At 39.6% G+C, this 25,266-nt stretch overlaps 2 protein-coding genes across 5 annotated transcripts in view; one reads left to right on the top strand and one right to left on the bottom strand.

The window, feature by feature from the left end:
- Positions 1 to 3,544, top strand: part of ERP44 (endoplasmic reticulum protein 44) — a 45,774-nt gene extending 42,230 nt beyond the window's left edge. The window contains exons 11-12 of the mRNA XM_027451857.3: positions 1,149 to 1,251; positions 2,949 to 3,544. Coding sequence (XP_027307658.1) covers positions 1,149 to 1,251; positions 2,949 to 3,050 — 205 coding nt within the window. The 3' untranslated portion in view covers positions 3,051 to 3,544. The remainder of the gene's footprint in view (positions 1 to 1,148; positions 1,252 to 2,948) is intronic.
- A 1,052-nt stretch (positions 3,545 to 4,596) lies between these two features.
- STX17 (syntaxin 17) overlaps positions 4,597 to 25,266 on the bottom strand; it is a 30,258-nt gene continuing 9,588 nt past the window's right edge. For all 4 annotated transcript variants that reach the window (XM_027451860.3, XM_027451859.3, XM_027451858.3 and 1 more), the window contains exons 3-8: positions 22,606 to 22,671; positions 14,344 to 14,563; positions 9,948 to 10,066; positions 9,812 to 9,862; positions 7,727 to 7,813; positions 4,597 to 7,026 (exon numbers count right to left, since the gene is read on the bottom strand). In XM_027451860.3, the coding sequence (XP_027307661.2) occupies positions 6,787 to 7,026; positions 7,727 to 7,813; positions 9,812 to 9,862; positions 9,948 to 10,066; positions 14,344 to 14,563; positions 22,606 to 22,671 (783 nt within the window). In that variant the 3' untranslated portion in view covers positions 4,597 to 6,786. The remainder of the gene's footprint in view (positions 7,027 to 7,726; positions 7,814 to 9,811; positions 9,863 to 9,947; positions 10,067 to 14,343; positions 14,564 to 22,605; positions 22,672 to 25,266) is intronic.

The following is a 25,266-nucleotide window of genomic DNA, read 5'->3' as shown; positions in this document are numbered from 1 at the left end:
ACTGCTGCCACCAACCTGTAGGGTTTGGATACCCAAACTTTGATTTCTTCAATGGGTATTGCTGCTGTCCTTTCTAGAGAGTTGTGATTTGGAGAATAGCCACCTCAGTGGCAGGTCAGACCTTCACCCAGCGTTTTCTTCTCCTCCTTTGGCCGCCTGGCCCTGTTCAGCCTGCTGTGGCAGGCTGAAGGTGACAACAGGGACAGTTCAACAAATCAGCTGGAGTTTTTCAGAGAGAACTGAGGAGCTACATGGGGCTGCAGGCACCAAACACCCTTGCTGCATTTGGGGAGGAGAAGAGGTTGGAGAGTGATGTCTTCAGCAGCGTGGCTGACCCGTAGGCTCCTAGGAGCCCAAGGAGCAGCGGTCCTTCTGTTTGTAGGACCTGATGCTACTTTTTGTCCGTAGGGTTGAGTGATGATCCGGAATACAGCTGGTAGCCAGCCTCGCCCCACTTTGTCCCACTTTCCTAATTGGCCTAACGAAGGGCTCCCTACAAAACCCATCTCCATCTTTTAGCTCCATCAGCTATCTTCTGATTGCACGTGTGCTGCTCATGCTGATTTTTTTTTTAATCCCATCTTTGATGCTTATTAGATCAACTCCTCCTCCTAAGCTTTTCAGTCTATTTGACATCTCGCAAATAAAATTGGATGCTGTAGTTTTAGCACGTTTGCTGTGGGTGACAGCAGATGATTTCAGATTAGATTTGAATTGATATCCTCTTAGTGCTTATCTCTAGTGTACGCGCAGTTACTCAGGCAGCGGAGAGCCTTTCAGAGCTGTTTTGTCAATACTGCTGCCCGACTGTCATTTGTATCTGTGAACTGTGCACTTGGAGCCTGCTGTTCTCCCTTACATTACAGCTGGTGGGGAGCTGAAGTGAGTGCACAATGAAGTTATTGGCTGCTACGGCGCGGTGGGAGCTATTGAAAAGATGAAATACTCGCTGGGCTCTCGAGAGACAGGGGGAAGAAAAAGAAGCTGGTGGGATACCTTAACAAACCGTTTGCTTTCCGGCCGGTATGAATCGCTGGGAAGTGAACACAGTGTGCCAGGTGGACAGAAGTTGGCCACTCGAAACAGTACACTTTGTGGTTGGACTTACCTCCTCATAACCACGTGGATGTTTGTTTAATTTGTTGCAGAGTTCCGGGTAAACTGAAGCAATTCGTACTAGACTTGCATTCTGGAAAATTGCATAGAGAGTTTCACCACGGCCCTGATCCAACTGATGTAGCACCTGGTCAGGTAAGGTTACCACAGATACGTGTAGTTTGGCCATTTAATGAAGACTTTTTTTTTTTCCCTTGTCATAGCGGTACTTTATTTCTGAAAGAGAAATCTGCTATGGAAACATGATGTTGCCATTTCTGCTCTGCTGTTTCGTTAAAAGCTTCTCTTGGTTAAAGGGAGGGAGAGCATCAGAGGGAAATACACTGCCTATTTGCCTTGTATAAAGGAGGAGTGTAAGGATATTTGTTCTCTCCACTGAAAGATCCTGGGCTAGACAACTTTTTTGAGCATATAAAGCTGCTCTTACGTTCTCATTTGATTTTCAGTAGGCAAAACTGGTATTTATGTTTATAGATATGAAGCCATAAATGCATCATAGCCCACACAACATACCGAGAGGGTGCTTCTGAGGGGAAGCACCAGTTGTTGTATTTATTGACTTGTAGTCACCAATCCAAGCGGGAGGCAGGTTATTAGAGCATCAACTAAGGAGTGGTAAGTGGTAATGGGGCTTCTTACTTTTATTAGTACACATAAAAAGTGGCATTAATAGTAGTCGCAGACTGCATTTGTCATGCAGATTCCTTACTGTTCTGCTTAAAGATGATTATATGTACATGCACGACAGCCACTCCTGGGATCTCTTAAAGAACACAACTTCCAGATCCTTCTTCAGACAAAACTCAGGAGCACCTCGGTGCTTGCTTTTATCCAGTAGGCAGAAAAGAAGGGACTTCTCCCCCCGTGGCAGGGGGCTGGAACTGGGTGGGCTTTAGGATCCCTTCCAACCAAACCATTCTATGAAAAGCCTGTAGAGTCAGGAATTGTTCCAAAGCTCTGGGATTCAGTGAGCAACTTGAATTCAGGTCAGTGGGAGGAGCTGGAGGAAATAGTGTCAAGCAGAGCAGGAGACCGAAGTGCAGGCTGGTCAGGCGGCTTGGGGCTAGGCACGCTTGGAGGCCAGCGCATGGAGCAAGTTTGGCCAGGGAGGGAGGAAGCCTGCGGGTTTCCTGGATCCTGCCGCACATCTGGGCAGAGGCTGGATGCCGAGAGCTGCACACGGGCTCTCGTGTGCGTTTTGCAAGGGAGGACGGGGACACGATCTAGTGCCCTAGGTTTGTTTGTGTTCCCATCTTTATCTGGCATTCTGCCAGCTTGTGGAAGAGGTGAGTGCCTGGGCAGTGGAAACACTGCTGGAAATGAAGCTGGAGCTTGCTCTCCTAAGTCATACATGTCCCCTGAGTTGCATGTGGGTTGGTGTTTTTTTTGGTTTTCCCAGGAAATTACTTTTAGAATATTTTGGCAGCGATTGTACTTTTGCCCTGGTATCCCAAAAACAAACACACAGACCAAAATGCCTTCAAAGCAAGTAGCAGATACTCGAATAAATCGAGTAATAGGGTGCGTTTGAAAGACTTCTAAGTCACTTGTACAGAAACTTATGATGACATTACCTTTGAGATCTGCTAACAAAGGAAATGTCCTTAAATGCAATGTCCTTAACCGATGGTACTTAATTGATGTCTGGATATGTATTTACCTACTTGGGACTTTTGGCATGTCTCCAAAAGAAAAATAATTAAAGCAAAGCTTAATTTGTAAGAATGCTGGCTATTTGTGCGCTCCTGCAACTGTTAGAAGTTCATTTAATGGAAGCAATTGATGACAAAAATATCTAATGAGTGATTTTTATGGTTTGTTCTGTTTTTCAGCCAATTCAGGATTTAGCAAGCAGCCCACCAGAGAGTTCATTCCAGAAGCTGGCACCCAGTGAACATAGGTACACCTTATTGAGGGAAAAAGATGAACTTTAAAAACTTGAAATGATCTTGCAAGCCTTTCAGACAGCAGCATTGACTTCTGTGTGGTGGAAATAGTAAACCTATATTTTCATAATTCTATGTGTATTTTTATTTTGAATAAACTGAAAAATAATTTTTTTCTCCCCAGGCTTGTAAATACATTTGTTTGGTGGGTCATTCTGTACAGCATCTTTCAAACAGTACGTTCCTAATGCTAGAGTAAAATACCAGAGACCCATCCAGACTCTTGATCTAACTCTGTTCTGTAAAACTTTTATAATCCAAATGAAGGTATCCTTGCCAGAGACATGCTGTTAACTTGCACTATCCCATTAAATAGGACTTTTGGGTTGTTTTCTGTGTAATCTTGGTAGTACGTGCTTTTCTCTTCTTCTTCATGTCAACAGCTCTCCTGGTAATCTCTTTCTTTGTCACATTTTTCTCTGACTTAAGAGGGTCTTCTATTCTGGATACTTGGGAAGGGAATAAATTAAAGTTTTACAGAATCTTGTGTGGTGCTTTCCTGGGTCTAAACGTTCGAGCAGTTAAACAGTTCTGACTGTATTCTGGATTCTTGCTCGGCTGTTTGAGAAGAGCCTCGTGGCCCTGCACAGCTGTGCCAAAAGCTGATCCTGACAGAGCCTGCTCAGTGCAGCCTCAGGCATACACGAGCTTTCTTGGAGCGATTCTGCTGAGGCAGGGGCTAGCTCTGAGCTACAGCTGAGCAGATGCAGAGCTGGTAGCTAAAAGCATCTTGCAAGGCTGTTTAAAAGTTTTTGGTTTATTTGTTTCACTCCGAATGTGGCAGCTGAGTCACACCCATGCCACCTTCCCCTTGGACTCCACAGGTGGCAGCAGGGGCAGGGTTTTAAGGCTGCAGCTTCTTACCTGCTGCAGGCGCTGCTTGCGGAACCGAGGTGTGAAGGCAGCTGAAATCGCAGTCTGTTCCTGCAGAGTGCCTTAAAGTGCTCGTCTTACTCCGCTGTTTCCTTCCTTACTCTTATTTATGAGTGCTGAAGGTGGCTGAACTTCTTCCTAGAGGTGCTACTTCATGCAACCAGCAGTCCGAGGGCTGCTGCTTTCCCCTGGGTAGTTAAAGAAGTGCCACCTCCAGCCCCCTTTCTTAATCCGTGTTTGTTTTTCTGAGTAAGGCCTTGTTGCTAGAGCTTGGGCATCTCTGTGCCAGGTAGCCAGCGAGACGCATCAGCGTTATGGCAGTCCTTTAGCTGTGTGTGTGTTGGAGTTGGACCAGTCTGCTGGGTTCTTGATAACCGTTGACCTGGATGCACTGACTTTAAGTGGTTTTTCTGTTTGCAAGCAGAAGGTTGAACAGCTGAAGTCTACTTGGGCTTAACATGGTGCCTGGTGCCTGAGACACTTTAGGAGCTTGTGTTAATTTCAGTCAATGTAAATATTTTAATGGGTGAGGTGTGTGTTTGGTAACTCAGGATTCTGAAATGTTAGTAACGTCATTGTTTTAATAATGGAGAAATGCTGAAGGATTAAGCTTTTAGATGCTGAAAGGAAATAAAAAGTGACATAAATAAATGCTACGCAGTCTGATAGGCAAAAGTTTTTATTTGGTCTGAAAGAATTATGTCTATTTTGCATATCTTCTGACATCCCTAGCAATTTAAATGCTAGTTTGGTTACTCAGATGCCCCTATTTTTTCCCCTATGTAAATAACCCATCTACTTTAAAAATCATGGCTTAAATAACAGCCTCCCCAGTGTAGTGTGTACACAATGTTTTTAAATTGCTTCCTTAAAGACGCGAGGAGGAAGAACAGTTTTTGTGCTCGATCTTTTATGAGATGAGCCCATGCTAAGCTGACTCTGCATCAGCTATAGCAGTAGCTCAGCTCTGACTTCAGATTGTCCTGGCATTAAGTCCACTTCAGGAGGAGAGGGTGGAGCCTGCGCCACCTCTGATGTGGCTGCTGGCATTTCAATGCACACAGTTTAGCAACGTATTGTAGGAAAGCAGACCTAGTTTTTTTTAAAATCATACAAAGAATCAACCAGAATTTCTATTTCTATTTAAAATCTTTTTCCTTATTTCCCTCAATTTCTTCCTTTAAGTGTCAGAATGAATGAACAGCCCTCGTGTGAAGTTGTTACAGCCTCATTAAATGTATTTACAGCTGAAGCAGACGTGTTTAAAGGACAGGGTTTTGGCATGACAGGTGCAAATGAGCTGAATTACTCGGGTCATGTTTTCCACTCCAGCTGATTTTACAGATGTAGGCACCGCGGCTTTAACACGTGCAGTTTTGACAATGTTCATGATTACTTGTGAAAACTATTCTACGCGTTGCTTCCCTGAGCCTCGTTCCTACTTAAAATAGACACCACGCTCTGACTGGTAGCGATTTCAATCATGTTTTAAAAGTAATACAGAAGAACTGTTCAGAAAAGGTACTTGTGCTGTAACTAACAGTTGCTTACAGTGTCTCTAGGCACAAAAACCTGTCACCTGCCGTTAGCAGGCGCTGCGTTCCAATGATGCTATCAAAGCAGTGCTTAAAAAAAGGGAGCTTTTTCCAAACTGTGCTTCCCTGCTCGGGAGCCTTAGGTGAGCAGCACTCAGGATGAACTGAGCGATGTAAAACTTAAAGCAGCAGCTGCCCAACTTGCCTTTCTGCTCCTTCTGAGGGCAGCAGCAATTGTGTGGGAACCGTCCTGGAAGGATGGAGGTGAGACCATGTGATGAATGGGAAGCTCAGGTGAAAATAAAAACAGTAGCACTCCTGTGTGTAACAACAGAAGTTAGAGAAGCAAGATAGCTTCTTAAGCAGCAAAATAAGGTAAAGATAACAGGCATTGACTATAAAAGCTGGAGGAAGCAGTAACAGTACCTAGCCTTTTGCAGGCTCCAGAATAAAGCAAACAGTATCAGGTTGCTGTTTTCAAACTAGTCCCAGGCTCTGGTCAGCTGCCAGGGGCACAATTTAACAGGTAACTCGTGGGGCCTCGCTGTTTCACCACCCTCTGCCCGGCACCTACTGGTACCTTTGAGGGATAAAATACTATTGAGGGAGCGGGTCCTGCTGCAGCACCACCTCCCCGTGAAGCCATTTAACTCTCCCAGCAGAGTGCTGCTGGTGCCAGGCTCTGAGGATCGAGGGCAGCAGCCACCCAGGAGCACTGCTGCAGCAAGCCGAGGCTTCAGGCTCAGAATGGTTGGGGTTTGGCACTTCGCTCCATCTGCAGGGCTCCTGAGGTGTGCCAAGGAGCTGAAAAGCCATGGAGAAGGAGTATTCTCTGAGGGCAGTCCTCAAGGGGTGCTGCTGAGGCTGAGATTGAACTACACTTTGAACAAATGGGGAGCTCACAAATTAAAAAAAAAAAATAAATGAAAATGGGAAAAACTGATTATGGTGTTCATGAGAAAGCACTCAGTTTTCCAAGTCTCTCCCTCTGTACTGTCTGAAGGACGTTTTGTGCAGCTCAGCACCGAACACCTGCCCTCCAGCACTCCAGCTGGGCATGTAGCTCACCTAAGAATTCCGTAATTAAAAGAAGTTACCAGGTAATTCTTAAAAGACTGATGCAACTTATCGCATCTGAGAAGAGGAAGCTCTAAAGTTCTGGCATTTCCGTTTCCCCCCCACCCCCATTAACAGTACTGCTGGCAAAATCTCACACAAGTTCACGCAACCCAGCCTCGTATTTAAAGCGTGAGGCTGCAGGTCTGTCATCAGCACGGCCACTGTACTTCTGTCCCTAGTCGTGATGAATCTGTGCTTCAGCTGGATTTTTTGGCTCTTTGGCAAGAAAGCTCCGGACAGCTGGAAGAGACCTGCTCAATCAGTTTTTGTTTTCTCCTCTGGATCAATTTTCCACCTGTGAAGCCCAAAATCCCACCACCAAGTGCAGCTGCAATTCCTGCCACTTTGAAGCCTGCGAGGAGCCCAATGGGACCCCCCACCACGCCTCCAATGACAGCACCTGCCACAGGCAGAGCTGCCAGCTTGTATTTTGCAGCCTGTAAAGACAAAGAGGAAAAAAAAGAGTTAGGATACTTGCCTGTTGTGATGTGCCTTTTTCCCTTTGCTCTTGGCAATGAGTTGAATGCTCAGCAATAAATACACTTGACAAATTATTATTAAAAAAAAATGTTCTGTTATCCCACATGTCCATACCAAAACCGATTCAAAAGAGAGCTCTCGTATGCATTTGGGAACCAGATCTTTTGACATGCTGCTGGCTGATTGCATGTGCTACTTATTACCTTAGCTACATCATTACATGAAACAGAAAATGCTCAGACTTCTCAGTAACACCTAAATACAGGCGTGTGGCTTATCAGGAGCTCTCCCTGACATCACATAAATTGAAACTGCATGTCAGCAGCAGCCTGTTGTCCCACAGCCATTTGATTCTTGTGAGCCAATCCTTGCACGCTCTGGTCTCGCAGGTGCACCGAAATAGCATCAGAATATCATATAATGTGACTCGCAGAAAACAAGAAAAAAAAAAAAAAGGTATTTTCTAGTAGCCTGGATGTGATAGAAAATTACAAGAGAGATTGATTTTTTTTTTCCATGCTACCTGTGGGCCATTTCTTCCTTATTTCCTTAATTGCTGGCTCCCTCAGCATTAAAGACGGCAGATCAATGGGGTTAATACAGAGGGTTGCTGGGAGGCAGAGTACCATCGATTCAGCAGCAGGAGCAGATCCCTACCTTCCTCAAGTTTTTGGTTCCCTCTTCAGTATTCGCAGCAGCGCTGTTGACATGGTCTTCAATCCTGTCAATCTTCTCCTGCTGAGCCTAGATGCAAAGGAATTATGAGTGAGGCGGCCTGCTGGGAAGCAGCAGTGAGCCAATACACACCATTTTAATGCCTGTAATCAGGGCCCCACAGCCGCTTTCATCTGCCACACACTGTAGCCATGCAGCCCTAATGGTGCTTTATTAATAGCAGCTGATAAACTGTGCTGAAAATACAAACTTGCTTTAAAGAAAGCTTAACTATCAAGTAATAATACGGTGCGAATATTACACAACGTGTTGCTACTGGTAGAGAAAACAACCCATAACATAGGATTTCTAAATCTTTCCTGTGAATAGATGAACTTGCATTCCAAAGGGCAAAACAAGCCAAGCTGGTGTTTTCGTTTCCTGCTGAGCTTCATGTTCAAAAAAAATTATAGAGATAGCATTTATAAGATCAGTACCGATTCCAGCATACAAAGCAGCATACAATACCAAGAAATCTAAATAGAAATATTTAGGTATGACATTATAAAACAGTGACTTAACTTTACAGATACGATAGTGGCCACTGAAAATATACTTGCTGCTGCTCTGTGTGCCACTGTTCTTTCACTTTGAAAAAAAATACTACATCCATCCTTTCTCAAAATGCAGTCAGATTCCCCTGCAGTTTCCCTCGGAAGACAGAGGGGTTTGTGGGCTTCTTTGTTCTTATTTTAATCTCAGCAGCACTCAGGCTATTTTATGCTACAAAATAATGAGACAGCTAATGTTCACCTTCAGGAAAAGGCATTCGGAACTTTTTCTAATTCGGAAACTGCTGAGTCCAGATTTGGTATCTCCATCTACCACCTAAGCCACGCCATCAAACACTTCATAGCTGATATCGGTTCTGTGCAAAGCCCACTCCTGCAACAGGCTACTAAATTAAAAAAGCCTAACAAATCTTGTATGTGAAGTAGCACAGGTTCAGCAGAAAGGATAAACGCGATCTCACCCATCCCACCTAACCCAACAGCAAGGAGATTACACGACCCTCCTAGCAGATGAGAACTGTTCACATTCCTGTTAGCAAAGGAAGAATTAAACATTGAGAACTAACTGGAGGTGACAAAGATGCAAACTCTTTGAAAGCCATGGTTATTAAGGTAAAGAAAGGCTATGATGGTGAGGGAATCTTCAGACGTTTCCTAGTACTCCCAGTTTAGAGAATAAAAGTTCCTGGAAAGCATCCAACCCGTGCAGTGAAGGCTGTTGAAGCCTGTCCTCATGATTACAATTAGACACGTTAAGAATGAACGGGCACCGCAGTGTGTCCTCTAAGGTTCAGCACATGGCAAGGGGCATTGGCTAGAACAGGAGCTGTTGCTCTGGTGACAAGAACTGAGGAGTAATTACCAGCACTAGTGCTGAAATAAAAGTGCTGTCTCCTCAGAATTTTACCTTGACAGATTCTGAATCAACAGGACAACCAGGAAAGTACTTGTAGCAACAGCTCGTTGATATATGGAAGGAAGAGCTATTTGTTTTCTGACCAGAATAGGCAGTTATATGTGTTAAACTAATGCTTTTAAACATTCCTCTACTGTTACTACTTGAAAACCAAAAGAAAATCTTTCAATCTAGTGCTAGGTAATTAGTGCTGTAATAATTACATGGACCACCTTCAACTTTAGGAAGCATCAAACGTGCAGGCTTTGAAACCAGAGGCATGTTTACCATGGGTCCCAAGTAGCAAAGACAGGAGCTTCGTGCAGGCACCTCAGCTAACTGTGGGGACACTTCTCTGCCTCTGCTCAGTGACGGGCAGCTCCCTGAAGTTCCTGACAGCCACTAGGGTTTCGTAATCTCAATTTGTTTAATATTGGACTGAATAAATTCACTTAGTGTCATTCTGCTACTCTGTTGTTATCCAGAGATAGCTCGGTCTGAGTTCAGATTATGGACAGAAGTATTGCTCATCTTTTGCTCCCCATCTAGGTGTTATCCATTCACTATTTTATTTTTTTTTACAAGTTTCTATCTAACAGAGAATGCAGAATTAATACTTACGTTGACTAACACAGAAAATTCAGTCACCAACTGGCTAAGCTGAATCAAGTCCTACAAATAAAAAAAACAAATGTTATTTTCTAATAGTTGCTGAAAACAAGAAGACCAACGTAGCCGTAAGGGAGTTGCAGCATACCTCTTCTAAAGTTTCCCAGGACTCAGCTGCATTTTCATTCTGAGGTATTTCAGGAAGGGGAGAATACATCTGGATTAAACTTTGGGACCCGTCCTTCACTTCTGCGTTATACAAAGTTTCTGAATGAAAAACATGATGTTTACAAATCAATGCACTTGATCAGACTGCAGGTGACACAAGCAAGTTTTCTCACTCTTAACACTTCTCATGGATAAATTGGTATTTGATTTAATTCAAGCTTAGCAACAGCCCTGAAAACACTCACATAGGGAAAAGTCTCACAGCACTACACAGTTTCTTAAAAAGGAAATTATTGCCAAAGAAATGGGTTCATTTCTAACAATACTGCAAGGATGGCAAACATTTAAAGCTCAGCAGTGTAAAGGGGATATTCTTAAGCATCTTCCTTTCTGAATCTTCTGGATTGAATGTAAAAGACTGGAAAAAAAAATGAACAGATACACACATACCTCCTCCAGCCAGTGAGCTCTGTTTGGAGCCATTACGGCCGTAATGGCCAAGTGAATATTTATGGACAAGTAATTCAGTGGTAATTAAGAATAACAAATTTGGCTTATCATAAGCAAGGATTAATGAATAGCTCAAGAGTATGAAAGACAGGCTGGAGAATGTATGGATGGATGTAAACACGGTGCAAAGATCGTGCTAATTTAGACAACTACAATTTCTGAAGGAAGACAGCTACTTTAATAGGACACTGATGTTTACTTTCTTGGGGGGTTAGTATTAAAGCTTAATGTAGGGAAGACTGGTTAGATATTTCTAACACTGTTAAAGTGTAAATATTACATTGAAGTCTTCCGTAGAAGCAATGAATGTGCCAAGGTACTGTAATAATATTATATGACTGTTACTACAACAAACGATGGAAAATAAATTAATCTTTCTTGATAAAAATTCAGTAATGGAGCATGCTTATTCATGGAATTAAGATAAAATAAAAACGATGCATTTTCATTACATTTGTCCTTTTCTCAGCATTTCTATCCTAGTATCACAAGATACAGCAAGGACCAAGTCTTACTACTCTCAGATCAATACAGTTCTGACACTGAAGGCGATACTCGGCTATAGTTACTAAATACACAGAAAAGCAGAGCAACAAGGGTAGAGTACGTGATGTAGTGTTTTATGTGGGCCTTGGTTTTCTTTGTCATTATTTTTACCCCTTTTCCTATAAAAATCCAGACACAGAAGGCACTTTGCAGTCAGATTACACTGTTGTCATCTTCTAATAGCTAAAAATTACTGAAAAGAAACATCCTCAAGCAAACTCTTCTCTCACTTCAAAGATCTAAGGTAAAGATTAAGAAAGGTAAAAAAAAAAAAAATGGTAAAGTCACATTTGGGCTGAAAGTATGAGTAAGAAATTTATATTCACAACTTCATGTTTTATCAAGTCTAACCAATTTTAATAGAACTGAGAGTGGAAGTGACTGCACCAGTTTCACTTACAGCCTCTGCACAGAAATGCAGTAATACAAAACACCTCTGCGAGCTTTCAAAGAGCAGCTTCACACCTCATTATGCTCAAGATAAAAATCTAATGCTCTGCAAGATTCAATATACTGGTTAAAAGACTTCAGTAATTTTAAGAGTAGAACCCGACCTTTTGTTAATATTTGCTTAAAATGCAATTAAATTCCGTTTCTATTGGATCTGAGCTGAGGACGGTGAAGGGGGGGGGAAGGACCTCCATCATTTCGCTGACATGCCTTCTAAATGGGCAATCTGAATTTGTAAACTCCCTACTCCTCCACCAGATGGGAAGCAACATGCTGCAAAGAATGGGCATACTGAAGCTCCTTTGATTAAGATCAGCAGCCAAGATTTGCTTTCAGGACTGCAGCCTCTAAGCACAAAAGAAATAGGCAATATATTGCAATTCAACAGAGCTGTTTCACAGCCAGGCAAACTTCTTTAAAAAAATCTGTATAATTATATTTAGTTGTCTGCCTGACTGTATGTTTCCCTTTAAATGGGATGAGCTATTGCTGCATTCTTGAGCTGACATGTAGGAGCATGTCACCCCAGTAATATTTTTCTGTTCTTCTCATCCCAATCTATATGATCAATTTTTCTTCTTTTTAAAGTGTGGTTATGCTCAGTTTCCTCCATATTTTAAAAGGTATTTTAGATTTAAAAAAAAAACAAACACAACAACCACAGTCCTGTTCTTTGAAATTAAACTGTAGTTCCCGTTTGCCATCCGTGTAACTGTTAGAAAAGCAATAAGCCAGGACAAGGCCTTTCCAATAAAACACCAGAATGTACTGAGGACAACTGCAGAAAGTTACCAAGAGAACAGGTGTTTTAAATTTTATTCTGATTGTAACACAGACGAGCTCACAAAGAGCCTGGAAGCGATGGCTAATACGGCTGATGGGGATCACTGAGTGCAAGAATTAACCCTTCTAAGCCTTAGAGTTAGACCAAAGACAATGAGCTCCCCACAAAAGAAGTATACACAAATTCAGCAAATGGATTACAAGAAGTTATGGAGAAGAAGTTCCTAAAGGATAAAAGAATGCAGAAGAGCTGGCAGACACTAACAAAATGGACTATGCTGAAGATAGCAGCAAATGGTCCTGATGTAGATGAATACGTGTAACACAGGAAAGAATTATGAGTTCAGCAAGAACTCTTCAATGCCCTGGATGTCAAGACTTTGAAACAATTAATATAAGTACAAAACAATAATATAGATGTGGAAGGTTAGTATCAGAAAGACTAAGACACAAATAAATTACAACTACCATGGGCATAAATGGTAGCAAGGCAGTTTTCATGAATGCCATGAAAATTAGAGGAAGACAAAGTATAAGTAGGTGCAGTGCCAGGTAAAGAAAGAACGATGACCCAGAGAAAGACAAAGTCAGTCCTTACACAGAAAAGGAAGCTGTAATCTTGATGCAATTAATTTTAACAAGAAGGAAAATACGCAAACAAAAAAGATAGGCTGAAACATAAAGAGAACAGGTTAAAAATATTTAGATGATCCAGATGTTTTCAAGTCCTGAGGGTCTGATGAAATTGATTCCTGAGTATTTAAGAAACAATTGCTGAAAGTTCACATATTTCTGAGAACTTGAGAGTACTAAGGGGATCCTGAAGGACTGCAAGATAATAATCAAGGTATCTTCGTTTTTATTTGGAGGAGAAGGAGAATGCAGCAAATAGCCAGACTTGGTAACCCACAAAGGATGAACTCCCGAACAGTCAGTTCACAGGTATCTAAAAAGACAGTGAAGGTGTTGAAAACAGCAAAAATTCACATGTCAAAAGCCTATTTAATCTTTTTTACTGGTCTAGTAAGAATATATGAATTGCATAGTTGATATAATTTGACTTTCCTAACACTTTCTGATACTACTACCCCTGGCGCTCTCAAAACGAAGCCTAGTCTTCCAAATCCACTTTTCTTTTCTCTGTGTTAGAATTCCTTTCTTGTTAATTGCACTTGAAACAGTCCCTGTAGTTCTTTATATAGCAACAAGAAGGGCCATGAAATCAAACAGGATGGCTTCTACAATGACATTGACTGAAAATACTTTCACTTTTAAAGACATGACATTTCCAAACAACTTTAAACAATGTTGCTATTGCAACAATCAATCTAATTACTATTATGTAGAAGGATTTAATTCTTATATAATCAACTTTCTCACAGATTATTAGCAGAGAACGCGAGCCAGTGCCAGAGCATAGTGCGTGCTTCCCCTGAAGACAGAATGGTACAACAAAGACTGAAAGACATTTTGTATGGAAAGGAGGGAAAAACAGCGAACATCTGACTTGTTGCCTTCTATAGTGTGTTTTCAAAATCTTTTATTTCAACAGGTTTATAATATTTTCTGCTTTCTTGTTGGTTACTAAGATCAAATGCTACAAGAAGAGATATTCTCCTTTATATGTAGACCTGGTCAACCCTTCCGCACATTTCAGCAGTGGCATATCATAATGTCTATCATATAAAAATTGTCTTCTTTTCTATGTTGAATACACTGATTCAATGAAAATGGCCTAAATGATTACTTGCACATGATTAAGTGATTTGCAGGACCAGGAAAGAAGTCAAGCTACAGTGAAACATGAAGTAGTCTTCCTAGGAACAGTGTCCAATTTCAAGATCCAAGGCTATGGGATCTTCTTCATGGGAGGCCACGCCTACTCTTATTTCTTAGGATGCTTAATTAGAGTGTCCTCCACTTATCAAAACTCAACAGGTCATGAGAAAAGTGTGGTGCAGGGAAAGAAAATCCATTTCTTAATTAACTATTATTATTCAACTGGTATCTCTTAGGTTTACTTCACATCTGGTCAGAAAATGCTCACTGGATACAACAATATAGACACAGAAATGAAATTCTCCTACCTCCTCCTACAGTTATAGATCTGGTTAAAGAGCCATCCTCCTGTCCTTCTAGTTGCCTTTTAAGTTCTTCTGCAGATTCAGAATGGAGCTGTAGGAAGTCTTTAATGGCAGATGAAGCTTCCTCTCTCACTGGATTTATCAGTCTCTGCAGAACAGGGATGTCTTCCTGTCGGACTCGCAAACAAAGTTTCTCCATCTCTCTCATGTTGGCTCGGAGTTGCTGTAACAGTTTTAAGAGTCGTTTAGTTAGCTTACTGTGTAAAAGAACCAGACACCTTCTGTGGTTATGAAGCAACTATCACCTTGACCAAATATACCTTCTAAATGATCACAAAAAAGTGCCATGTTTTAATAAACTAAGACAAATAAAGGTCCCGACTTCAAAGCAATCCTTCAGTTCCTGGTCACCCCTCCTCTGCATCCATTTCCTTTCCCAGTCTGCACTGTAAGACCGCATTGGATTCACCTGTCAATGACACGTTCCCTAGTGCTGTAAAAGCTCTTGCATCCAGTACCAAAACCTCCCTTTGAACCCATCCTGGGTCTCCCACGTTCTGCTGTTTTATGACGCAGTGCTATTCCCTGGGCTCTTTGTACTGCTCCTACAGAAGAGTCACACCATAAAAAAAAAACAAACAGCTTTCTGCAAAGTCCTTACTTCAGGTATCTCAGCCTCAAGGTGATCTGCTTTGAACAAACAACCAATCCCCTACTCTTCGTAAGGAGGAAGTTGATCCTGAAACAGGCAGTGATACTGAGCAAGACAGCAGCCATCAGCTTGGTTCATAGAAGAGGGCACTGCTCCATGGTGCATTTGGCTTGGGGGTGCCACTACGTCACAGCCAGCATGTTAAGTCTGTTGCCTTTTTTAATATTTTCTTACACCTCACTCGGTTTGCTACAAAAAAACTTAAGGTAGCAACTCCCTCTTCAATGGCATTTAGAAAAAACTACAGTTTTTATGCAGAGTGCACGGAGTAGTCATCTGAATGTAGTGGTCAGAATCTTTTTGGAAGTGGCCTACTTTCCAGAATGTGAATTAAGCCATCTGCCCCTGAAGAGAAGGAACCAAACATCAAGGAAAAGATGGTACCTCTTGTGTTCTCTGGTGAGCTCATTTCTCAGTAGTACCAGCCAACCACAAAACAAGGGAGAAATATTTTTAAATTTGTCCCCATCAATTTTTTTTTTTATTTTCTCATTGTCAATTCTACATTTTATCCACTTCCCCAAGTAAAGAAGTCAGTCTGTTTTGTCTGGGGTTTTGATTAAAATATATAACTAATTAAATCACTATGTAATTGTTCAAGTTATTTTGGTGAGTGCGTCCAATTTAGTCCTTTCCCAAAATATTTACACAAGTCGCAACAAGTTGAGATAATGTCCCAATAAAATAACCGATTGCTTCTCAAAATTTTATTTATTTATTTTTTTATATTATAAGTGACTGTGTTGATTAATGCACTTCAGGATGCAATAATTTGCAATCCCTAATTTTCCCAAAGCAATCAACTTCATTTTGTAAAGACATCTTTAGAAACAAAGGAGAAGGATTACTTTTCTTTTTCTTTTTTTTTTTTTATTCAATATATTCTTTTTCAGAGGAAGGGCAAATATATTTGTTTGACTGGAATATCAAATATAATAAGATACAAAAATCTCTTTAATTACAACGGTTTTAAGAAGATATGAGCTCTTCACAAGTAGCAGGAATAGTCTGTGTGCAGGCATCTCCTGTGACATAAATTTTTGTCTACAGAGAAACAGAGGTATTTTATTGCCTAGGCTTTTAAAATCTAAAAATGCATGCAACTTTTCTTTCTCTAAAAAAAAGAAGAACAGAAGAAATTTATAGTTCAAATTATACTACTCATTGCTTTAGGACACGTTTTTATGTAATTATAAAAAAAATACTGTAATAAAAACTATAGTCAGTGCATTATATTATAAGGAGATACAACAAATTATATTATCCATTGCACTATTTACCAATTGGTTTGAATATTCTAATATCAGAACAAGAGAATGGATTAACACCACAGACAGGTTAGGAAAAGAAAGGTTTTTTTTCCAGTAATGCAAATCAGGTACAGGTAATGCCTTAGCAAAGCAACATTGCATACCTGGAAAAGGAGGAAGCAAATGGAACTTATTTATATACACTAGCAGAACTAACGTTTTTTAACATGCATGAAAAAAATTACAGAAATATAATTAGAGAAGAAGGAGATTAATCAACAATAAATTCAAGTAACACTGCACAAGTCCTATTAGGTAACCAAAGAAAGAGCTATTGATTGGTAAAAATCATTTGTCAAATTACTGAGAGAATATTCTATTGTATGCTTAAATTAATACTATCACCAGTCAATTTACGCTACATTATTTAAGGTTAATCCCAGGTAAAACCACTAATTAACAACAAAACAAATAGGGAAAGAGACACAAGAAATAATTTTGCAAGATACTGAGTTGAATTAGAAACGTGGTACAATAATTTTCTGTATACACTTTTCACCTTAATTTAAGGAACTACCTTACTCCTCCTGTTACTTTCTCCCATGGCCTGCCCATAAGCACTAAGAAGGGCAGAATGCTGTCATTGTCATAGTCCACCACGTGCCCAAATTCTCACTTTATAAAACCTTGCAATGAAATTTAGAAGACCAAATGGGAATGTCTAGACACAGCATTTAATTATTTTGTTTGCAAGACTCATATAATATATGATTACATATACACACATATATATATAATATTTAAGGTCCCTTCCAACCCAACGCAGTCTATGACCCTATGATATGCAAAAGACTGAGTGAAGTTGGTCAGAACCATAGTTTCATTTCTCATTATTATACTGCTGATCAAATATTTGTGAGAAAGAAGACAGGAATCAAATGATAGTATTTGCGTATTTGGTGAAATTTTATTTTAGTACCTCTTAGACTGTGGATGTGGAGAGGACTCCTGTTCCACGTACTGCCAATTAAACAGAAGCTTCATGGGATCAGCCTGGAAAGGGCCCGAAGCCCCGCTGTCAGGAGGCATCTCAGGAGCTCACCAGGGAGTAACTTGATAAATGTTACAGAAATGCAAATGACTCTGACTTCTTTTCATAATCTTTTTAATGGGGCAGAGCTTAATCTCTGGGGAGAGCATAGAAGTACATCACCCTCTTTCCAGCTGTTTCCAGTTTTAAAACCATGTTTACTCAGTGAGGAAGGTAATAATTTATGCAAATTCCTCGGTTTTGAATTCATCGAATTTGGCCAGGAAGATGCAGAATTTTTCTTTATAATACTTGGAATTTTGGTCTGTTAACTTTCAAAAAGAAAAACAACAACAAAAAAAAAAAAAAAAAAAAGAAGGTAACAATCTGTTTCAAGTAGTCTTCTCACAAAAACTGTAGGATAAAGCTGGCAAAAACTTTGTGAAGTCAGCCCTTCAAAGCATGATCAGCTGTCCCTATTTTATTTCGGACAGTTGCTTATCTGATCTGGTCTTAAAAGGACTTCTTTGTGAAGAGCTGCAACGTTCTTGATATTCTATTGCAAGAATTCGTTATCCTAATTCCCACTGCATTCTTCCTCATGTCGAATCTAATGCAGAAATCTCTTGCATCATTTTAAACCAGGCATTTCTAATTCTGTTCAAAACAGAGGAAGAAAAGCCCTGTCCTCTGTGCAGCAACCTTTTTCATGTTTGCAAGCAGACAACATGCTGCTGTCAGGCACTTGTTGGGCAAAAAAATTTTTTCAGTCTTTCCAAGTAAGTCTAATTTTCCGACCATTTTCATTTCTCTCTCCGAATCAGTCCAGATCTCCTTAAAAGTATGGTGCCCAACTGGAAAAAGTCCTGCAATCCTACCAACACTGACCATATTGATTTTTCAGATCTCTTCCCGACATCATTATGAATTCTAATCCTGCCCTCTCCACCAAAATCCCTAAGTCTCTCACAGCTTTATGCCGTTTCCATATTTTTGCTTAACAATGGGAGTAATGGCTATTACACAAAGCTTTCATCACTGAGTCTCAAAGGACTCGATTGAGATAAGGTTCACTGTACTTGAATAGGTGCAGAACTGAGGCAGAGACGTGGAGTTTGAGCCCAGTTTTTCTAAAGCGTCCACAGATTTGGAGGTAAGGCTAAGAGATCCACAGGGATGGTCAATTATGTAAATAAATACTTTTTTTTTTCAGAAATGCAAATGGAAGGTGTCACGATTTTCACAACTACTGTGAAAATCCCACTGACTTTATCAACACATCCAAAACAGAAAGAAACAGAGAAGCCACACACATTGTAGTTGCACTTTCCAAATCTTTACAAACCGTTCAGTAAAAAGTACAGAATAAATTATAAATTTATACCATAAAGTAAAACACAAAAGGACACAAGTGAGCCAAGAGGGCTTCATTAAACCTTTCCTAAAAAGAAAGTGAAAATCCCTGTTGCTGAAAATGTCTGCACACATCTGCCCATTAAGCCTACCTCATTACTCAGCACCTATCTTTTAATAAGTGAGAGAGGGAATCATAATAATCATTCAGTTTTTAGAACTACCTTTAAAAACACAAAGTGTCTTCCCATATTCTACTCCTCCAAAATGCTTTCCGAATGGCAGTTTGTCTACAGATGTTTTGGACAGGTGAGAAAAGGGACAGACTCCCAAAGGAATTCAGAAGTCTTAGCAGCACTTTTCAGCAAACCAACATACCTTATTTACACGAAAGAGTAGAACTCTTTTCTTCATCTTTTTCAGTATTTGTTTTTTCGCAGCAGTATGTTTTTTTCCCTAATGGTGACAGCTGACTCTTCAAGGTAATATAATGATGAAAAATTGGTGCTGTGTTTTCACAGACTTACCATAGGACACCTAAAAATACCATCACCACTCCATACTCTAATACGTAACATTTGAGGACATCACCACAAACGTTGTACCAAAAACATCTGCCTCTCACAGGCAAGCAATTTCATTACATTTGAGAACAAGTAACTGGTGACAACAACAAAAAAAGAAATAATTCAATTCTCATTGGACTGCATGCAAAGACACACAGTGACCTGCACTGGCAGTGACGTGGCACGGAGCATGCTGCTCATTACGGACAAATAACAGCACAATGGAAAGGGGCAGGGACAAAGAGCGTTGAGCACACTGCAGTGCTTCAGTGTTGACCCAGCACGAGGCCCTGGACGTGAGGATAAACACTGCACCTGCACGGCCTCACCTTACACAAATGTCAGTGGGCTGAGATGAGGCCAAAACCCTCGAAAAGGCAGAAGGTATTTGATTTGCAGGATCATTTTATACTTATGACTTCGGCCTTTTCCATGCAATGTGTGGTATCTCCACCAGTTACAGGAAAAAAAATGAAGCTCTAACTAAGGCTCCCAGCAACGGCTACCTGAAAATTCCCCATCTAAGTATCTGCTTCAGCCACGTGTCCTTGGCAGTACGGATGTCCCCAGAGCACTCAGAAGCTCCAGCACTTCACTCACTCTACCCCTATTAGCCTACACGGCCCCTAATACTACCCATTACTGTGGCAGCCCATGGAGAGCCCCCACAGGAGCAGGCCCCGGGCCGCAGCTGCAGCCCGTGGAGAGGAGCCCCCGCAGGAGCAGGGGGCCTGGGGGGAGCTGCCGCCCAACCATGGACCCCGTGGGACGGAGCCGTGTGGGAGCAGTGCTTGAGGAGCTGCTGCCTGCGGGCAGCCCGTGTGGGATCAGCTGGGGAAGGATGAAATGTTGGGGATACGATAAAATGCAGGTCTTGATGCAGGTCAAACAAAATCTAAATCTTGGCTATATTTACCCTACAGATGGCAACAGGCTACGACAGTGAACTGATTTTACATGACACTTCCCTGACACCATAAAAAATATTGTATACAAAAGCCATTTTCTTAATATTTCTGAAAGGGTGTCATCATCTCTCACACAAAGATTTTCCCACTTTCTTCATTTTCCTTTTTAGAAGTTTTTAATGTGGCACCCAGTCACCAGAAAGAAGAGGTATAACACACTTATGCTATCCTTCTATTATAATTTTGACCATCATCAAACGTACAACAGAAGTAATTATTCTGGGTAAACTGAAAATTCAGAAAAATGGCTAATTATGTGCACATGGATTAAATGTAGAGTGGCTGTGCATATATTTGTCTAAAACCTGTGGCGGATGCCTTGGGTCAATATTGACTTAGGGATTCCTAATGTATTTTTACAACATCTAATTTTGAGAGCAAAGTGTGTGCTGCAGAGAACATTTGGTATCACAATAATTAATCTGATTTCTTCACAAACAAACAGATCACAAGTCCATCGGTAAACATTTAAACAGCTTACAGCAAACACATTCTACATGTCGTATAATTTATTATCAAGTACTCCAGACTACTAACTCTTTTAATTAAAACAGAGAGCTACTCCACACTTCTTGCATGGACCCTGATACTTATTCTGCTCTGTGGGTATCCGAACATGTGTTAATGTGTAACCTGCACCCAGATCTAAAAGCAAAAAGTACTATATAAAAAATAAGAAAATCTGTTTTGACAGAAGGTGAAAATGGCAGGCTTTAGGCTCAAGACAAGCATAAATCTTTCTAGAGACAAGTAAGAGTTTTTATTACTAGAGCACTTAATGTATTTAAAAACAACGTCCTCAACATGACTGCTATTGCCCTAACTCTTATCAAGAGTTTGTCTTGGTAGACAAATGGTACTCATGATAAGGAGTTCCAAGAGTAACCTTTCCTACCCTTTATATGTGAAAATAGATTTGAGCACAGACATAGGCAAACACCTGCTTTCTACACACCTGTTAGAATGACATTGTTTTAATAGGACTGATTTTGCAAACACCTTTGGCAGACTCTTTTGCCAACACTAACAATAAACATATTCAAATTTCAAAAGTGTTTGGTGAAAAACATAATAAACATGCAAACCTCCAAATAAAAGAAAAATCAAGTGGATTTCAGGTATAACTTCTTAACATCTACACTATAAAACCTCTTTAATACCTTCCAGACCTCAAAAAAAGACAGGTACCTCTAGCTCTGACTTCTGTCTAATACTGTTGTTCAATTAGGATTAAGTTCTTTCTGATTTTTTTTTTTTTTCTGGCCTCATTTCCCATAGGAGTTGGGAAGGTATTGCAACAAACATGGGAACTCACAGTATCATAATTATAAAACACAGTGTTTTAGAACTGTGCTACCCCTACTGGCAAAGCCTGCTTGTCATGAGGCAGTACGGGTCGCAAACGGTTTGTTCTGGCAACAAAATCATACTCCTGCTCTGAAAACCACATGTGAAACCAACACAAGATGCCTCTCCTGCTGGCTAAAATACATCTGTTCCCAGAGTTTTGCCAGTACAGCAGTGTTATAACCACTGGCTGCTATATCTGCGTCAGCAGAATGTTGTAATGCAGATCTGGTCTTCGTGGTTTCTGCACTGATAATCTTCTTTGGCTGCGTACTATTTAGCAGCATGAAGACTGATGTTTGGCATTAGCTTTGGCACCATTTACATCCAGACATGCGTTTTTTTAAAAAACAGATGTGAGATTCCCTGTCTGCTGAGTTATGGTTGACTATGCATGAAGTCACCGAGATGATGCCATGCAGACAAATGGGTCTGGTATTTCATCCTTTGATGACATGATGCATCTAATAATAGATTTGCACACCAAACTAGTAGTCCAGATGTTCTGTGTTTGGGCTGAAACCATACTTTAGAACCAATATTATCTTATTATTGCAATTAACATCATCTAATTTAGTAATGCAATAGGATAGCTTACTGAAGACCAAAGTTTCCAAACTTTGTTTCACTTAAAGCTATATACAAATACTGACCGGGACACACCAGCAGTTGCTTGTGTATTTGGAATGATACTCAGTGTCTAAAAATTCACCATAAGTTTACACAACAAAATTTATTATAAGACAGCTTTACTTGAAGAGGTGACTAAGACATATTGTTCAAGAATTCTGAAAATTCCCAGTGATGACCCATTGTTGTTATATGTTTCAAAACCTTTCTGACAGTATTTGCCTCACAATATACAATTAGGAAATCCCTAACCTCTTAAACAAAGTAAAGCAACACCACATACCTGTCAAATCCATCTGTCAAATACACTTCTCTGTCAAGATCTGTCTCTGAAGCAACCAGTATTATATGGAATTTAATAATGGAATATTTAATTCCATTAATGCCATGGTGATTTTAGTATCCTTACCTGAACTGTTCGTCCTGCGTTGATGTGCTCATCGTGCAATCTATCCCAAAGTCTGCATCTTTGATACTAAAATAAAAGAAAAATACTTCATTTAATTGCTATTTTTACCAAGTGGCTAAGCAGAAAAAGGAAAATTCAATAAATAATCACTTTAATTTTCCCAAACTGATGGTAAAATAGCTGAGTTATAGGCATTTAGGCACAGGACAGACTGGAGTAATTATTCCACTAGTTGAAAGCAAGTTTTGCAAAATCATTGCATATGAACACACGTAAACCTTTTTGTCATAAAAATAAATCAATCCCTGCTATTGTTGTCCCTGTGGACTTAACAGATACATACACTGTCATCAAGATAGAGAATTCTTGAGTAAAATAAAAGAAAAATAGAAACTGTGGTTCCTGGAATAGGTGCTGAAACCATCAAAGAATCCAGTTACAATACTTGACAATATTAGAACATTATTTAAAATTGTTTAAGTAATAAAATATTTACCATGATTTCTGATGTATTTTTATGTTAACGCCCCAATTGTCTAATATGCGTTGGTCCCAATTAAAAAATCACTTTATCCACAGTGTACATCTTTTAATAATTCTCTGCTTAATCATAGAGGCCAGAGCAACACAGAACACAAGTTACTCATTTTTCTAAAATATGAAAAGAACTATGAATTTACTTCTTGTTTTAAGAGAAAACAGATCTTAATACTGTAGTCTTTTGTAAGAGAATATCTTTAATGTTAAATTAAGATATATTAAAGTGATTTTTCTAGGAAACTACCAATTTCTGCATAAATTATCATGCCATTAAAATTATTACCATTACTCTGTAAAATAAAATGCACAACAAGGCTGTATCAGCATTAGATCTTCCAATTCAGTCACCCCTGAAAAAGTCCTGAAACAAGAATTTCTGAGGGGGGAACAAGAAGGGTTTGGGGAAAAAATATCTTTTCAATTTCAACCGACTACGATACACTGTCCACATTCTCAATAATGAAAAAAGGATTTTTTTTCCCAAAGAAGAACAATAATTCCTTAGGAAACCTTTATTGCTCTTAATCATTTCTAGCAGAAATGCTCAGAACATTTACTGAATGCACTGCTTTGAAATTCATAGTATGCAAGTGATGACGTCAAACAATTCAGTGACTTAATACACCTGGGGCAATGGCATTCATGTGGTCAGAGAATTCTTCCTTCTTAACCTCTCTTTCCTTAACTTTTCAGAATACCCCCTGCATTCATTTTTGTAGCAGGCAGTGCCCAGCAATGTTTCTAAAATCTTAATAAATGTCGGTTTAGACAATAAACGTCTTAGGCAAACGTATACACTGTGATGAAGACTGCAGTAAGACCCAGATTTCTTATTTTCTCATTTTGTGCCACCACTCCTTTAGGTATCTTCTCACCACATCAACGGTCCCTAGCCAAAGACAAAGTGTTTCACAAAATGCTTTAACTTTGGCGCAGTCACAGGAAATGAAATTAAAACTGAGAGCAACAGAGAAAAGAATGCTATGTCTTACAGCACTTTTTTTTTTTTAGGATTAAGCATAATCTTTTTTTAGCATTAGCATACATATAATATATATTAATATAACATTATAATACATAATAATAAATTTTATTTATATATATATATTTATATATATTTTTAAGGACAGTCATCTATTGCCAACAAAGTTCAGGGCAGTGTGCCACTATCTCCACCTCTCCACCTTACTTTCATCTGACAGAGGCTAACAGAAAGCTGAAACTCCTTTTGATAAGCATGAATTTTATAACCTGATTTGGAGTGAAAGGCCTTCTAATCCAGATAACATGCTTTAAAAAAAAAAAAAAAAAAAAGAAGTTTTTGGGTAAAAAAAATGTAATGAAAAATAAAAACAAGTATAGATTACTGATTTCTTAATGTTTAAATCTTTAGAAAGGTTCACATGTAAAGTTGAACTCCAAAAAGTGTTTCCTTGTCACCTTTGAGAAGCGATGCTATGATGACGGATATATGGTAGACACTTCCTCTGGAAAGGTATACTCAAGGTCAAATTTCATTATATATTGATTTTATAGTTTCTTCAAACAGTGATTTAGTAGATTAATTGTTTGGACTATCTCTGGAACCTCAGGTTTAAATCAATATTCATGAAATGAGGTTAGAGATATTGGCTTCATCATAAGTAAATAATGTTGCTGCTCTAAGCAATTTGACATAATTAGTGATTTTTGCTTAAAAGTAGCCTGTAAAATAAACAAGACTAGATTCTACAAAATTATCCTTTTACCCCAGGGATATTTGGTTTGCATGGCTGAAAGTTAATTTTACAAAAAATATTTTTGAGAAAACCATTTAAGCTGCTGATGCTGACAGCTCACAGAAGCACTGTAACACATTCATTACGGTTAAAATGCCATCATTGCATATAAGATATACAAATGTAAACGATTATGGAAATACTTCAACCAAACTAATGCTAATGTTCTGATCATTCACAAATACCTAGAGTGATAGATTTCAAATTCAGATTTGCTGTATTTTTGTTCTCACATTCTCATAAAGCTAACAATAACGTAAACTTTGAAATATTGATAGTTCTTACAGCTCGAAAAGTATTTAAAAAAATAAAGAAACTCAAATTTTTAGAATGTTACACAAAG

The sequence above is a fragment of the Anas platyrhynchos genome, chromosome 2 (genome assembly GCF_047663525.1).
Source record: "Anas platyrhynchos isolate ZD024472 breed Pekin duck chromosome 2, IASCAAS_PekinDuck_T2T, whole genome shotgun sequence".
In the NCBI taxonomy this organism is placed as follows: Eukaryota; Metazoa; Chordata; class Aves; order Anseriformes; family Anatidae; genus Anas; species Anas platyrhynchos.
The sequence above is the reverse complement of the archived record's forward strand: the minus strand, read 5'-3'. Positions and strand labels throughout refer to the sequence as shown.